The sequence below is a fragment of the Desmodus rotundus genome, chromosome 2, assembly GCF_022682495.2.
Source record: "Desmodus rotundus isolate HL8 chromosome 2, HLdesRot8A.1, whole genome shotgun sequence".
Taxonomy (NCBI): Eukaryota; Metazoa; Chordata; class Mammalia; order Chiroptera; family Phyllostomidae; genus Desmodus; species Desmodus rotundus.
Window position 1 is genome coordinate 51,248,090 of NC_071388.1, and position 15,322 is coordinate 51,263,411.

The window sequence follows — 15,322 nt, forward strand, 5'->3', positions numbered from 1 at the left end:
TGCTTTTCTTCTGGAACAACCCTCTTTGATCATACCTCTAAAGCTCTGCCAAGACCTCCATGCAAAGGAGAAAATAAATAATTGAATCTCTCCTCTATTTCACCAGGGGGAGAAAAAGAGGCACTATTCATTTGACATGGGAGGTGGACAGCTGGCAGATTTATGTAATCATTCAAATAAAAGGACCAATAAGGATTTCAACCAAGCATGGAAAAATCAGGTGTTCATTTTAGAGAGGTATGAGTTTCCAGTGCCCTGTGCTCTCAGCCTGACTTCTTCTGGCCTGGTCAGTAATTTCTTAGTAATCCTACTGGAGTGCAAGTACTCTTCACCAGAAGACAGCCACCAAAACAAATTCTGTGCTGGTAGTGATTAAGGGTCAGGGGAGTATGCTCCTTAAATTAAATGTTTAGATTGTTTTAGATTCTGCCACAAAGCTTGTGAACACAAGCAAGTCATTCAGAGTCAAATTACTTTCACTATAAAATGGAAATATAATGAGGGTCCCTTAGGAAAGAGTAGATTTAAGTACTTAAAATGCAACATAATATGCATAATATGTAAACTCAAGTTATTAAATATGCCCCAGTTTATGGCATTATAGATTTGTTAATGATACCAGATCCTTTTGAGGGAATATGACACCAAAGTAAGGCATCGTAAAGAATTTCCTTCTTATTTCCTTTAGTGATTTCAAAAACAAAACCTTCATGGAGTAAAAAAGCCCACAATACTTTTCTATAGCTGATATATACCTCTCTTGTTCCTTCCTCAGAAATACTAACTAGGATCTTCTGACCTTTAACCATAAATTTCATCTTTTTATTCCCACGCTCCCCTTCCTTACTCAGTTACTTGTGTTTTAGAAGACCTAATCCTGAAGGGCCGACAGATAACTGCTCCAATCAATTCAGGCATGGGCAACGTACAGGAAAACCAATATATAGGCCACGAGTAAGAGAGATACTGGCAGTTAAGTAATAATGCCTTCACAGACTGAGAAAAGATACACAATTCACAAGCAGTCAGTTGGGATCAAGTAAGAAACTGTGGCAAAAACTGAAGCCAAAATCCCAAGAAATCACATCTAATCAAATAAGAGTGCAAGAATTTAGTCATATCATCATGGCCCTTGAAATGATTAGTATAATAATCAAACAAGAAAATATAACTGAGCTAATAAGCTAGAGTTGAAGATGGGTAACCACAGACTGAAATTAGATTTTATTTAGAATCAAATAGAACCAGTAGAAGACAGCCAAAAACCTAGAGAATGACTTAAATGTCTAAGATTGATTTTTTAAAAATAATAATCTCAAGACTGATGTAACAGATTACACTATTTGGATACAGAGAACAGCAACTAGCAGATACTAACAAAGAACTATGACCCGTCTATTCTATAAGAGAAAATGAAAAGCTGTCAGCTCTTGGAGAGCCTTAATTTCCCCCCCTCATTTCTTTCCATATTTATACTTTACATTGTACATTACTTCATTTCAGTCATTTCTTTTCTTTCTTTATTCCTCAGTATTCCAAGATTAGGGAACTCCACATAAACATAAGATGTGAAAATTAGCAAAATATGCGTCTGTTGCCTTTTCTGCTCCCACTGGACTTTTGGGACGCATGTTTCATGGCAGCACGCACTGTTTATCCACTCACAGACATGCGCAAGCTACTTAAAGAACAAAGGTTTTGTGGCTATATTTCTGCTGAAATATAATTTTTAATACACATTTTAAAAGCACAGTCTTGTGGTCAACAATTAAGTTTTATTATTTAAGTCAATCTGAAATTAAAAGGGAATACAAAATACCTAAGCCTTTAATTTTTTTGAAGTTTTCCAAATATCATAATATAAAACATTCATTTTAAAAATAGGCAACTAACAGTCCCCCGTTCTTTTTTTTTTTAATTGGAGAAGTTCAGACAGGGTGGATTTACTTAGATCTTTAAAACTAACTTTTTCTGATGTGGCTAGCATGCTTTACCAACCAATCTGAGCACCAGTTTTCTTTATACAAAGAAAGCATTGTTCCTTGACAGATGTTTCAGCTATCCTTGGGCATGCTCAGTACTTCCTTGAAATTTAAGAAATAGTAAAATAAAATTAAAGAATGTATATCAATCTCAAGTACTAAGTTTGCCTTATAATAAGTTAAGTTTAATTACAAAGAGTTCTATAGTGATAGATCTTCTATGGAAGGCTTTTGTCCCACAACATAGTTCTACATGATTGTCAGTAACAGTTCCTATTTCTTAGAAAATAATCAGTTCTTTTAAAAAAAGGTCAATACAGACTTTAATATTATAGATACTTATATTTGAACAGCCTTACCTGTCCAAACATAAAGTAATACAGCCTGCCTTGCAAACCATATTGGGTATAAGTATAAAATAATGTATCTGAAAATACTTCGTAAACTCTAACATGAGACAGAGATGCTGGCAGCTGTTACTCCTATGACATGTCAGAATCTGTGACCGGACATTTTGCCAACCAGAACACTGGCATTTCTTCACAACTACAGCAAAAGAATAACTACTATTCACTCTAAGATGCTGCCATACTCTAAAGTTCTATTACAGAAAAAAAAATTAAGTTGTTCCATATATTAATTAGTATATTCTCCATGAAAAAATAAAACTGGTAATTTATGCACAGAACTAACTTTTTTCCATAAATCATAATTCTGATCAATCAAAATGCTATAGCAGCATGAATGGACCTGGAGAAGTATTATGCTACGTGAAATAAGCCAGTCAGAGGAAGACAAATACCATATGATCTCACTTATATGTAGAATCTAATGAACAAAATAAACTAGCAAAGTAGATATAGACTCAAAGATACAGAGAACAGATGGCTGTGAGAGGGGAGAGGGGTTGGGGTGTTGGGTGAAAAAGGTGAAGGGATTTAAAAAAAAAAACCCAAACCACAGAAAACAGTATGGTAGTTATCAGAAGGAAAGGAGGGTGGGGGAACGTGGAAGAGGGCAAAGGAAGGGATAAATGGTGGCGGAAAGAGACTTGACTTCAGGTGGTGAGTACACAATGCAGTATGAAGATGATGTATTATAGAATTGTGCACTTGAAACCTGTATGGTTTTATTAACCAATGTCACCCCAATAAATTTAATTAAAAAACAATTAATTTAATTTTTAAAAATGCTATGGCAGATAAGTCTACAAGGCACAAGTCTCCATCCCATGCGTCCCTTCTGCAGGATGCAAAGGGTATGGAAATGAAGAATTACAGGTGAACTGGCTGCACCAGTGTCAAAAACGAAGAACAGACAGCTATGCTGTGCAGACCACCCAGAAGGAAAGTATAACACTCTCTGTTCCAACTGAGGAAACACTGTTCCTGCTCCTAATTCTAACTCTCTGCAATGGACTGTGAAAATAAAAGTTGGGGCCAGAACTAATAGGATGTGGAAACCAGGGATGTTTACAACTGGTGGCTTTAACTTTAAACTTAGGGTGGCAGCTAACATGAAAACAAGACAGTAAACATAAATCACAATTTTCACTCTAGTCTTCTTACATTATTTTTAAAGAATTAAATAATCAAGACGGAAACCACAATAAATGCCAAACCTACAATTCTTGTAGCACGGTTGCCTGAAGGGTTTTCCTTTTGAAAAGGCAATTGCCACTATGAGATACTGAAAACTGGAGATAAAAAACACTGTGGTATTTTCATAGTTTTGTATATTATGTGGATCATCTTCGGTTTCATTGTACAAATGTGAGGAATTCCCATATAGGCCTCCTGTTGTATTACAAGCACTAAAACACACAAAAAAATTTTAAATTACTAAACACAATACCCATTTCCCAAAAGAAAACAATTTTACCTTACCTGCTTTAAGTCACTATTATAAAATAAATAGAAAGAAGGTACATAGCAAAAACTCCAACAACATTAAGGTAAGAGATATAGACCAGGTAGAACATTGAGGGGTTTTTCACGTTAGCCACATTACAATCAGTTAAAAAATTAGAAGAGGCTTCATTATTAATAAACCCCTCTAGCTTTTTAAATTTTGTAACTTTAACATAGTAAAGATAATAGATCTTGGGTTTGACCTTGGCTCTATCACTTTTTACCTGTAACTGAGGAAATATTATTTAATTCCTGAGCCCATACCCTGACCTATAAGTGTGGAAACTACCTGCTCATTCACAGGGTCACTGTGGGGAATGAGTAAGGTAACATATGTAAATGTGAAGCAAAGCACTTCGCACTGAGATGGCCTTCCGTATTCTCCAGCTATGGCTCCCTCATCTCTACCTCCAGGGGGGCAAAACCGTCAAACATACACAGGTCCAAGTCCGGGAAGTCCCCAGTATCCATTACTAAATCACAGTCAAGTGGTAACAAAATGTTAATCTGCTACAAATCTGGAAAGATTCTTAAGAACAATCCCACCTATGCCTTTTCATATGCAGTGTCTATATTTACATATAAGCAGACAGTAGTATTAAGTTTCTAAAACTTGTAAAAACTTTTAAAGATGAGCAATCTCCCTCAATCAACCAAACTAAATGTTTGCACCTGAAAATTTAAATCTACAAAATTACCTTAGTGATTTGCTTATATGTTTAATTACTTAATGTTATCATGATCTGTGAACTGTAGAGCACTCTACCTATAAACAAATACTACTTTTAAAAAAAGAATTTAGGTTTTAAAATGTCATTTCCTAAACTGGGGTTAGGCAAGTTAGATGCACCAACGTAGACACCCTACTGGTTAATTTCAACTTTCTCATTTACAGATAAGGAAAGCAAGGCTCAGTAGCAAATTAAGAAACTGGTCCAATGTCCCATCTTGGCAGTGATTACTGAAATCTTGCCAGACCGTCTTCCTACAGATAGCAGTAGTTATCATGATATAAAGTCAAATACAGGACAAATTACTTAAGTGTGTAATCAAGCTGCAAGTAACACTTTTATATAAATTTTTAGATTTTTTTACATACGTGTATATTACACATACTTTACACAAATTTTTTAATGGATTAACCGACTTACTCTGAATGTGGATGCCATACTTCATACCAAGGTTGCTGCTTGACCCAAAAAAACCCCAAAGATTGAAACGCAATGCAGATGACGATCTGAGACAAAACGGAGAAGAGCAGAGCTCCCGATATGAGACCTGATGGTGGTCTTTGTGCCACGAGCTCCTTCCATGCAGGATTTAAACTCACTATGTTGAGAAGAAAAAGATGAAAGGTTTGTAGCTAAATTAATTTGTCACTATAAAATACATAAGCAGATTCATCTAGGAACTTGAAAAATTTGTTTTTGTCTAACGAATGTTTAATATGAAAAATGTCCAAAAACCAAGCCAGATGTCCATAAATAATCTGTAAAAGGAAACAATTTAGGCTTTTCCAAAAATGACTCAGGAGTACTTTTTAAATTAGTCTAATGAAATTCAAAGGAAACATCAATACAAGTAAAAAGAATATTAAATATAAGCATATAAACTAAGATTAATCACCACCCTGTATGTTTAACTAAGAACTTATTTTTAAATTTTTAATTGTAAAACCAGTTAAATTAATGCATATTTCTTCCTCTTAATAAATAAGACATTAACAAAGGTTTGAGGCAATATAAACATAACAGTAACATTAAAAAAGGCCTTGATTACTTATTAAACTGGAACCACCGAGTCTCTGTCCACTGTCAAGCTTCCATTTATTTCTTTCTACATAAATAATTTGAATATTGAGACTATGTAAAAATTTCTTTCCTCATCAAACTTTTATTCACTAGTTTTAGCATCCATTAAAGACTGTCTAAGTAAGTCATTCTCAACCAACATAATTTTGCTCCCAGGGAATATCTGACAATGTCTGAAGATACTTTTGGTTGTCACGACTGGGACAGTGTGTTACTGGCATCTAGTTGGGTAGAGGCCAGAGATACTGGTAGCATCCTACAATGCACAGAATAGACCCTCATGACAAAAAATTATTTGGCATAAAATGTCAATAAGAACAGGCAGGATCTTTCCATGCTTTAAGACCCTCATTCCTTCTGTATTTATTAGTTTGCATTTTATTGTAAGGAAGAACTTTCCTTTCTCTCCCATTTATTCACTCACTTATTTATTCCTTCATTTATTGCCTGTCTACCTGCCAGTATCAACTTGTAAGTTTTTATTTGATTAAATGGGTCAGATCCCATTACCATCATTATTTATTTTGATGTGAACATCTTTTGTCTCCTTGTAAGATGTATGTAGGACACAGTCATGCCTGTGATGTTCCCACCAAGAATTCATAGCCCAAGTCTAACAACAATACATCAGAGAGTACTATATAACTGCGAAGAGGCCCTCCAAAAAAGGCTGATGCAATATTCTGGGTTAAAAAAGTCTAAACAGACATGATAATTACATGAAGTTTATGAACCTTGATTAGATCCTGGGCTAAGGAACTGAGGAAAAAGGTATAAAGAACATTATTGGGACATATGACAAAACATATGAATATGAGCTGTAGATAAGATTGTATCAACGTTAAATTTCTTATATAATAGAATGGCCTTGCTTTTAGGTAACATACTAAAATATTCAAAGGAAAAGGGGCAAGATAACACAAGCTTATTCTTAAATATTTCAGAAAAGAGTGGAGAGAAAAAAATAAAATAAATGGCGCAAAATATAAGCTATTGGTAATAAAGGGAATATTCACAAGAAATCTGGAGAGGTATGCACAGTATTATAATTATTGATATAAATTTACCAAAGTTCAATAAGTCACATTAGAATTTCATATGCTTTGAAATCAATAACAAAATACTCACTTGTAAATACCACCACCAAAATGATTGCCAGATCAATGAACAGAAACTGGAAATCTCCTAGGTTACTTAACACCTACAGAAGTAATTTTTAAAAACATAATTAGTTTTCAGGAACTATTTTCATACCACTTTTTCTGCTTTTAGTTTTTTTCTCCCTGCTAATTATTACTACTAAATGATACTCGGACCTGATGAAAAAGTTAACTACATTTGCCATTCAAATCAGTGAAATACAATGTATTTGCAAACATTCAATTTAATATATTAGTATAAAAGGCATCTCCTTACAATTCACTCAATAAAAATCTTTCAAAAGTGTTCTCGCAAGAGGAAAACACAAACTTTTACTCACAATAGTCAATATTCTTGAATATTAGTATCTTGAAGTCTCCTTAGTATCTAACAACATCCCTCCTGATACTATCTACAAATTATAAAAAAGTATAGTTCCACAAAGATGCCTTGGAATGTCTCCAATGTTCGTTTAGACTCACAGGGGTGTCCAACCTTTCGGCGTCTCTGCACCACACTGGAAAAAGAAGAGTTGTCTTGGGCCACACATTAAATACACAAACACTAACAAAAGCTGATGAGCAAAAAATAAGTTTTAAGTAAATTTACATTTTTGTGTTGGGCCACATTCATAGCCGTCCTGGGCTGCATGCCGCCCACGGGCTGGACACCCCGGATTAGAGATATGTCTAAAGTAAGATCACTTCAAGTGTAAAGTCGGATGGAGTACCTAGGACACCACTGTCCAAGCTTTTTCTCCAAACTCGTAATATCCTACAATTATTGCTGAAACATCTTTTCTCATTCTGGCCTTTTCCTGTAAATCTACTGCAAAGTTAACTGTACTTCCAAAATATGTCACAGCTTGACATTTGAAAGAATTCTAAGAGAGATGTCCAATCTGTGCTGAAGGCAAAAAACAAACGATCACCTTTTTCCACAAGGTTCAGCCACAGTTGTTGGCCTTAAGGAAAATATTATTCCATATTAATGAGATTTTTCAATCTGCTACACAAAACATAGTAAAATAAAGAAACATTCATAGCTACTTAAGTAAGTTCCATAATTAATGGATGCTTTCAAAATCAAACATACAGGCTCAAATCTTAATTTAAATGTTTTAAAGTGCCCTGTCTGTAAGCAATATCAGTACTCACAGAATACAGTAGAGTAACACTGAAGTACTGTATAATGCTGTACAAAGCCATAAATTTAAACACACAGAAGGAAGTCATTAGAGCAGCACGGCCTTCCCTGTGAAAACAAATATTGGCATGTGAATAAAGGCATTTTAAACTCCTCCTCAAACCACAATCATATCTTGACACACGAACATCTACATTCAACAGCTACAATAAAGCACATTTCTACCCAAAGAACTAAGCCAAAACAGAACTGCAAGAGATGAGGAGTAAAAGTCAGTCTGTTGCTAATAAGTAATATAAAATATAGCAAGCAAATCCACATTAGTTTCTATGATAAATTTATTTTATTTTATTAAAGCAAGCTACAGAGGTTATGGGAAAATTTTCAATTTGTACTACCTGATAAGGTTTGGCACACAGGAAATACTAGGAGTTTTAGAGGTAAAGGGAGATGCCACTGAAGCCTCAAGCTCTGATAAGGAAATGCCTCCATGCGCCCTCTTCAGAGCCTAAAAGTTTGAAAAAGGAAACTGGCTGAGTTTTGTAAATGCTCCTTAGAGTAAAGAAGGAACTATAAATCAAAAAATTATACTTACACCACAATCATTTGCACCATCACCACACATCCCAACAAAGTAACTAGGAAACAAAAATTATGTTAAGATTTTAATTAATTTCTTAAAATAGACAATATTTAATTAAAGATTTTTCCAATATAGTATTATGGAGAGCTAAGAAACCAAGATTCTCCCAGTGAAACAAACAAATCTTTTCATTACAATGACCATAGGCATGTTGTTTGCAAACAGCACCAGCCTGCATGTCAAACAACCTGGGTATTGCCCTATTTCTGTCACAAGATGGACAAATAAGTTTCTCATTTTGACATCTCAATTTCCTTTTCATTTGCAGGCCAGCGCTCAATCCACTGACCCACACCAGTCAGGGCCCCTTAATTTCCTAATCTTTAGAGCAAAGTTCTTGGGCTTGCACAGTCTCTAGGCACTTACTTTAAGGCTATCAGTAAAGAGTTCTCCCTTAAAAACGTGAAACATAATTATTTATGAAAACTATAAAGTCACTTCTGTCAAACTGAAATGAATGAACTCTACCTCACAGATTACCTGGAAAAGAAATTGTCGCTATTGTACTTTAGCTGCAAGATTCTGCATGAGCACATAAGCCTCTTTTATTTTTTAAAATATATTTATTGATTATGCTATTACAGTTGTCCCATTTCCCCTCCTTCCCTCCACTCCATCCTGCCCACCCCCACCCTCCCACATTCCCCCCTATAGTTTATGTCCATGGGTCGTACATATACGTTCTTTGGCTTCTACATTTCCTATACTATTCTTATCCTCCCCCTATTTTCTACCTACCATTTATGCTACTTATTCTCTGTACCTTTCCCTCCTCTCTCCCACTCCCAAGCCTCTTTTAAATAGACAAAGTTATCACCTATCTAATAGGGGGCAATATTATATATGTGAAATATTAGTTATTAATACTTTTGGGGGGGTTGAAAATGAAACAATTCAATGTTAAGAAAACACAAGCACACATCAGTACTTACTCTACATTTTGCAGTGCTTCTACCAATTGTGTCTTCTGATCAGGTGCCATACGAGCAAACACAGTGCCATGCAGCATCAACTGGAAAAAATAGGAATTTCTTTTAAATACATTGTGTATGCATTCACAATGTATTCGTGTGAATGCATACACAAACCCAAATCACTAACCTTAGGAACAAGGTCTTGAAAATGCTCCAGTATCACTGAAAATGATTTCCCATTCATGGCAAAATGATAACGAGTCACCTGAAGATCCTCTAAGCTATTATGGGCCAATTTAATTGGAATAGCCTGTGTATATGACATTCAGAACAATATTTAGGCAGCCAAACCAAGTAACACTACCTTATTTTAAAAAACAGTTGATCCAAAACTAAATTATTTCATTTGATATTTTATATGACACTGAAAGTTTAACATTTATTGAAAATAAAGGGAAACACAATTTTAGGGGGATTTATGTTTATTAAAAAAAGAAAACTTTAAGGAAGGCTAAATATCTGCTTCAATTTGAAATGACCCATGAACTGAATATTATGGCACACCTGCATCATTTATCACTACTTTTAAAATAGGATAAATCTTTGGGATTCATATACTTAAAATTGTGCTTCTCAACTTTGTCTAACTATCAAAATTTAAACATTGAGATTCCTGATTCTAATGATTCAGAAACCCAGGCTTCTGTTTTTGTTTACTTTTCGTTTTGTTGTATTTTAATGTACCACATTTTATTTCTTTAGACTAAATTAAAACAAGCAAGCTACAAAAGAGAAAATTCATCTTGACATTACCTCCGAGTCAATTGCTAATGAATTACTGCACTGTGTTAGGGAGTCTGCATAATGCCAATTGATTTTGGCCACTTTTCCATCCTTTGGAGGTAATGCTTCAGCAATAATAACTTTATCCTGAGGTAGTATCATTCCACAGTCTCTGGCCACAGAGACAGCAGTCAACATGTTGTCACCTAATTTTCAAAATGTTGAAAACACATTAAAATTAAAATAGGAACATAAATGTATTAACCAACAAGTACTTATTCAGAATCTAGTAGAGTCCCCCACGCCTAGGATGTGGCACAATGAAGATAATGTATGGTCTTTACTCTTGGAGCTTAAAAATAATAAAATCGGAACATACTTATCAAAGGAAGCCTCAAATAACTCAAGCATATATATACTAAATAGTCAGAACATTCTCACCCACAATTTTTAAAACCAAATACATTCTCAATCTTTTTGAGTCATTCACTAGTAGTGTCCACTCAACACCTGGCACAGTGCTACATACAGAGCAGGTGCTCAAGAAATATTTGTTGACATAAGGTAGAAGTGATTGGTGATCTGTACAAGAATACTAGAGTATCACAGAGAAAGAAAAAGAATGAATTACAAAAGGAAGACTACACAAAACTAAAAGATAAGCAAGACAATAAGAATATAATCTCTACGAAATGTAAAGAGAAGCAAGACAGGTAACTTCTCAGTCATGAGAAAGAAAGAAGAGCAGCACTGTAAGGACAAGATCAAGAGAAGAAAACACCAGCTTACAGGAGAAGCTGGCAAAGGCCTGGGGAGCCCACTGCTATCAGAACTGAGGGGGAACATCATTTTCCCCCCAAACTCCCGCACTCTTTTTCCAAGGGTGCCTCCCTGTGACCAGGTAGACCCCTTGGGACAACAAAGCCATAGTCAGTCATGGCAGAGGAAGACGGGGAAGAGACAGAGATGGAAAGTGCTTTGAAGGCGTCATGAAAACCAAGAATTGCTAGGATGCTAATAAATTTAGTTCTTGAGCTATATAGTAATAAATATGCTATCAGATGAATCTCACAGTCTAAAACATGAAAATGTGCTTGGACCTTTACTACTAAGTCTTACTGAACACATAAATGCCGTAAGTGAGTATCTCTTAAGTGAGTATCTTTTAAAAATATATATATTTTATTTTTCGAAGGAGAAGGGAAAGGGAAAGAAAGGGAGAGAAATAGCAATGTGTGGTTGCTTCCCATGCATCCCTCACTGGGGACCTGGCCCACAACCCAGGCATGTGCCCTGACTGGGAATCGAACCAGCAATCCTTTGGTTCGCAGGCCCTCGCTCAATCCACTGAGCTACATCAGCCAGGGCCATAAGTGAATATCTTAACTCTGATTACTTACTTAACAAAAAAAATACTCAGAGCTTCCACAATTTCACACAGCTAAGGAATAACAACTATCTAATATTATCAATACTCTGTAACACCAGGAGAATCAGTCAGATATAGTAGTTATACTTTATAAATAGAATTTGTGAGACCTCAAAAGTGTATTGCAAAGTTATCTTATACCTTGAAAAATATTCAGAGCTGAAACAGGGCAATGTAGGATGGAGCCACTACATAATAGGCTTTTATAAGCCAACTGCTCATTCCTCAGTATTACATATCTTGAACTCTAAGAGTCACACTCAATTTTTTCTGTGCCCTTTTATAAAGTCTAACCTGTGACCATGACAGTGCGAATGTTGGCTTTATGCAAATCTTCAAGTACTGCAGGGGTTTCTTGCTTTAGTTTGTTCTGCATTATAATTAATCCCATAAAATCCATGTTGTTTTCAATGGCATCTCTACAGAAAAAGAAATTTTAACATATAATGGTTTAGTCAAGAGAATAGGTTATTTTCTCTTTATATCGATAAAACAAATTAAAATATCCATAAATTATAAACTAAGACATTTCATATACAGAAATAAACCACATATGTGTTTGAGTTCAGTATCTCAAAATTTTTCAACCTGGAAAAACAATTCCCAAGAAATACATTTTGAAATTAAATTTCACCTGTTTAAATGCAGGAATCTAAGAATCATTTGGAAAGGTATAGTTGCTCTCCATATCCCCAGGTGGGACCTGGGAACCAATCCCCACACAGATATCAAGGGAGAACTGTATACTTTCATAAGACACTAAACACTCATAGTATTAATGAATCACCTTGTGTCTTGGAAACCAAATAAGCAAGCATAAATAAATCTATTTTTTACTGTCCCCATACAACATACCCTAACTTAAATGTTAAGTAAAAGAGAAAAAAAAACTGCCCCATAAGCACATTTGATACAACCATACTACATTCGTTTTCAAGTTTTTGATGAATTTTATAAAACTCGTGATCAAATTATTGATCCTTTAAATGTGATCTAAGAAGCACTAGCAATCCAACATGAGATCTACTTGGAACCCAGAGATAAGTCTTTTAGAATATTTATTCATGTTCAATAGTTATCAAGATGCTATTCCTTCAAATAGCGGCCTATATAATGCATCAAGTATATAGTAGTCGCTGGGATGTCAAAGATGAAAAGGCATGATCTCCACTCTCAATATGCTTTTGTGAGGAAACGGACAAGCAAGCAAAGGGATGTGAGCGAAAATAATATGTGCTTCAGCACTATGATGGAAATGAAATCTGTTCAGTGATGGTTGTGTTAAAAAATCCATAGCTACCAAAATTAAATCACAGATTTTTTGCCCCCCCAGTGGAGAAAGGGGGCTTGAGGTTAGGGACCAAAATTTCAGACCTGCAATAACCAAGTGGTTTTTCTACACAAAATTTAACAAAAGTCTTTTACATAGCCATACACCTAAACATCTTTAAAATGTATTGTATAACAATGGGTGCTAAAGGTGTTAAAAAATAGAAAACTTAATACAAATGATATTACTGGTGGCAACAGGAAAAAACAAGCCTTGAAATCTAAAACTGCAATTCAAAGCACAAAGCTCCGCGAACGTGAAACTACTCTGTCAAAGGCACTGCAGCCATTTCCCTATGAGGTACTAGCAGTTTCTGGCTGCAGCTGGTTTCCTAACTTTCCTATGACACAGGTCATGGAAATTTTGCCCTCTTCTTGAATGAACAGTACAATATTTAATTTGAGATGTAAAGGTTCAACCTATTCTCAGAAGACAGAATGAAAACACAGAGAAGGCCTCAGTTGAAGGATGAGGATGAAGTGCAGCAGAGAGAGCAAAGCTGATAGAGAAGGACAGGGTATTCTGGGCAGAAGAAATGCCTATCAGAGGGCATTAGTGTATGGTCGTCAAAGGGTGACAGTTCCTCCACAACTGGGGAAGTTGTGTCTTGAAATTCTAGATGAAAAGGGATGTCTGACTATAACATACTCAAGCTCTACAGTCACCTGGTTAGTCCTTAGAAGGGAAATGGCAAAAGGTGAGCTGTAGAGAAAAAAAAACCTAGTATGCCCTTCACAGGAATCAGGATATAATAATTTACATTTTGGCCCCGAATCACGCATATGTATCATATTATTTAGTTATTGCTTTTTTGGGGAAACATTCAAGATTAGACCACATCCCTCAAATATTGTTTTATAGTTAGAATTCCTAATGGAGTTTTCCCTTTAGTTAATCTGGGCACCCACTCTACTCCTGCAGTTCTCACTCAGAAAAACAGGAATGTAATACAAACACTATTTACTTAACTTGTCTGGGATAATTAACAGAAGTTCTAATGGTCCATAATTTAATTACTGCCCTATTGGTGGCTGTTACGTTATCTGTACTATTTAAACACGAACTTACATACATGAGAAGTAATCTTCAAGGTGGAGTCCTAAAAGTGCACTAGCTAGGTCAAATAATATAAGCAAATTTAAATATTCTTTAAGATTTACAACAGTGTAGTAGCAATATGTTGTTGTTATTGCTAACACTTGCTACTATCAATCTTGCCAATTTCGCCAACTTTAGGAAAACTGTGATGTCACATTGTGGTTTTGTAGTTCTCCAAGAACTAAAGTGTCCTGCCTATCATTTTCATGTGTTCACTGCTCATTTGTATGTTTTTTTTCCTGATATTTACCTATTTGTATAATTTGCCTATTTAAAAAATCCCATGTTTTGTTTTCTTTCCTGTACATATCCCTGGATTGTGAACTCATCCAGTTAGTGATAGGGAGCCACTTATAAGATTCCAGGTAGGAGATTGTTAAAAAGCTTTCTCTGGAGCAGTATTCAACATAGATTACAGAAAGAAAGGACTACAAAAAAGAGCTAAGTCCCTGAATTATAGATAATGGTAGTGGGGATGAAGGAAGAGAAGGCTATTTCACAAGCCGAATAAGCATGCACGTCATAAGAGAGTCCTAAATAAAAACATTATCCTCAAAGGGTAGGTCTAGCTCTGGTTCTTGTGGCTCAGTGGATTGACCGCCAGCCTCTGAACCAAAGGGTCGCCGGTTCGATTCCCAGTCAGGGCACATTCCTGGGTTGTTGGCCAGGACCCTAGTAGGGGGCATGCGAGAGGCAACCACACACTGATGTTTATCTCCCTTTCTCCTTCCCTTCCCCTCTCTCTAAAAATAAAAATAAACATATTTGAATATCTTAAAAAAAAAAAAAAAGATAGGTCTATATCAGTTACAGCCAAAGTAACAATCCTTGAATGTAAAACCTGTATTTATACATGGAAGTAAATGTGATGCTGGTAATACCATTTGACGTTTGGGGTAGAGAAGATCTTGCACACTGTGACTCGTGATACTCTGACTAATTAAGTACTTGGTTCCAACTATTGGGCAAGAGCAAGCTGATCATTTGGGAAAAATAAACCCAGTGGGGAGGGACTCAATAAATATTTAACAAATAAACTGAAAATAGTTCCAAAGAGCTGTGCTTTTATCTCAATCAACTAAAAAAACATTGCATTATGTATATTTGCTACATTCAATAAATATTCAATAAATACT

General features: G+C 35.4%; 1 protein-coding gene across 9 annotated transcripts in view; it reads right to left on the reverse strand.

The window, feature by feature from the left end:
• Window positions 1–15,322, reverse strand: part of ATP13A3 (ATPase 13A3) — an 85,470-nt gene that overhangs the window by 17,370 nt on the left and 52,778 nt on the right. For all 9 annotated transcript variants that reach the window (XM_053918223.2, XM_053918229.2, XM_053918227.2 and 6 more), the window contains 10 exons: window positions 12,053–12,177; window positions 10,360–10,535; window positions 9,734–9,856; window positions 9,565–9,644; window positions 8,585–8,627; window positions 8,388–8,497; window positions 8,001–8,097; window positions 6,832–6,904; window positions 5,044–5,221; window positions 3,608–3,795 (listed from right to left, as the gene is read on the reverse strand). In XM_053918223.2, coding sequence (XP_053774198.1) covers window positions 3,608–3,795; window positions 5,044–5,221; window positions 6,832–6,904; window positions 8,001–8,097; window positions 8,388–8,497; window positions 8,585–8,627; window positions 9,565–9,644; window positions 9,734–9,856; window positions 10,360–10,535; window positions 12,053–12,177 — 1,193 coding nt within the window. The remainder of the gene's footprint in view (window positions 1–3,607; window positions 3,796–5,043; window positions 5,222–6,831; window positions 6,905–8,000; window positions 8,098–8,387; window positions 8,498–8,584; window positions 8,628–9,564; window positions 9,645–9,733; window positions 9,857–10,359; window positions 10,536–12,052; window positions 12,178–15,322) is intronic.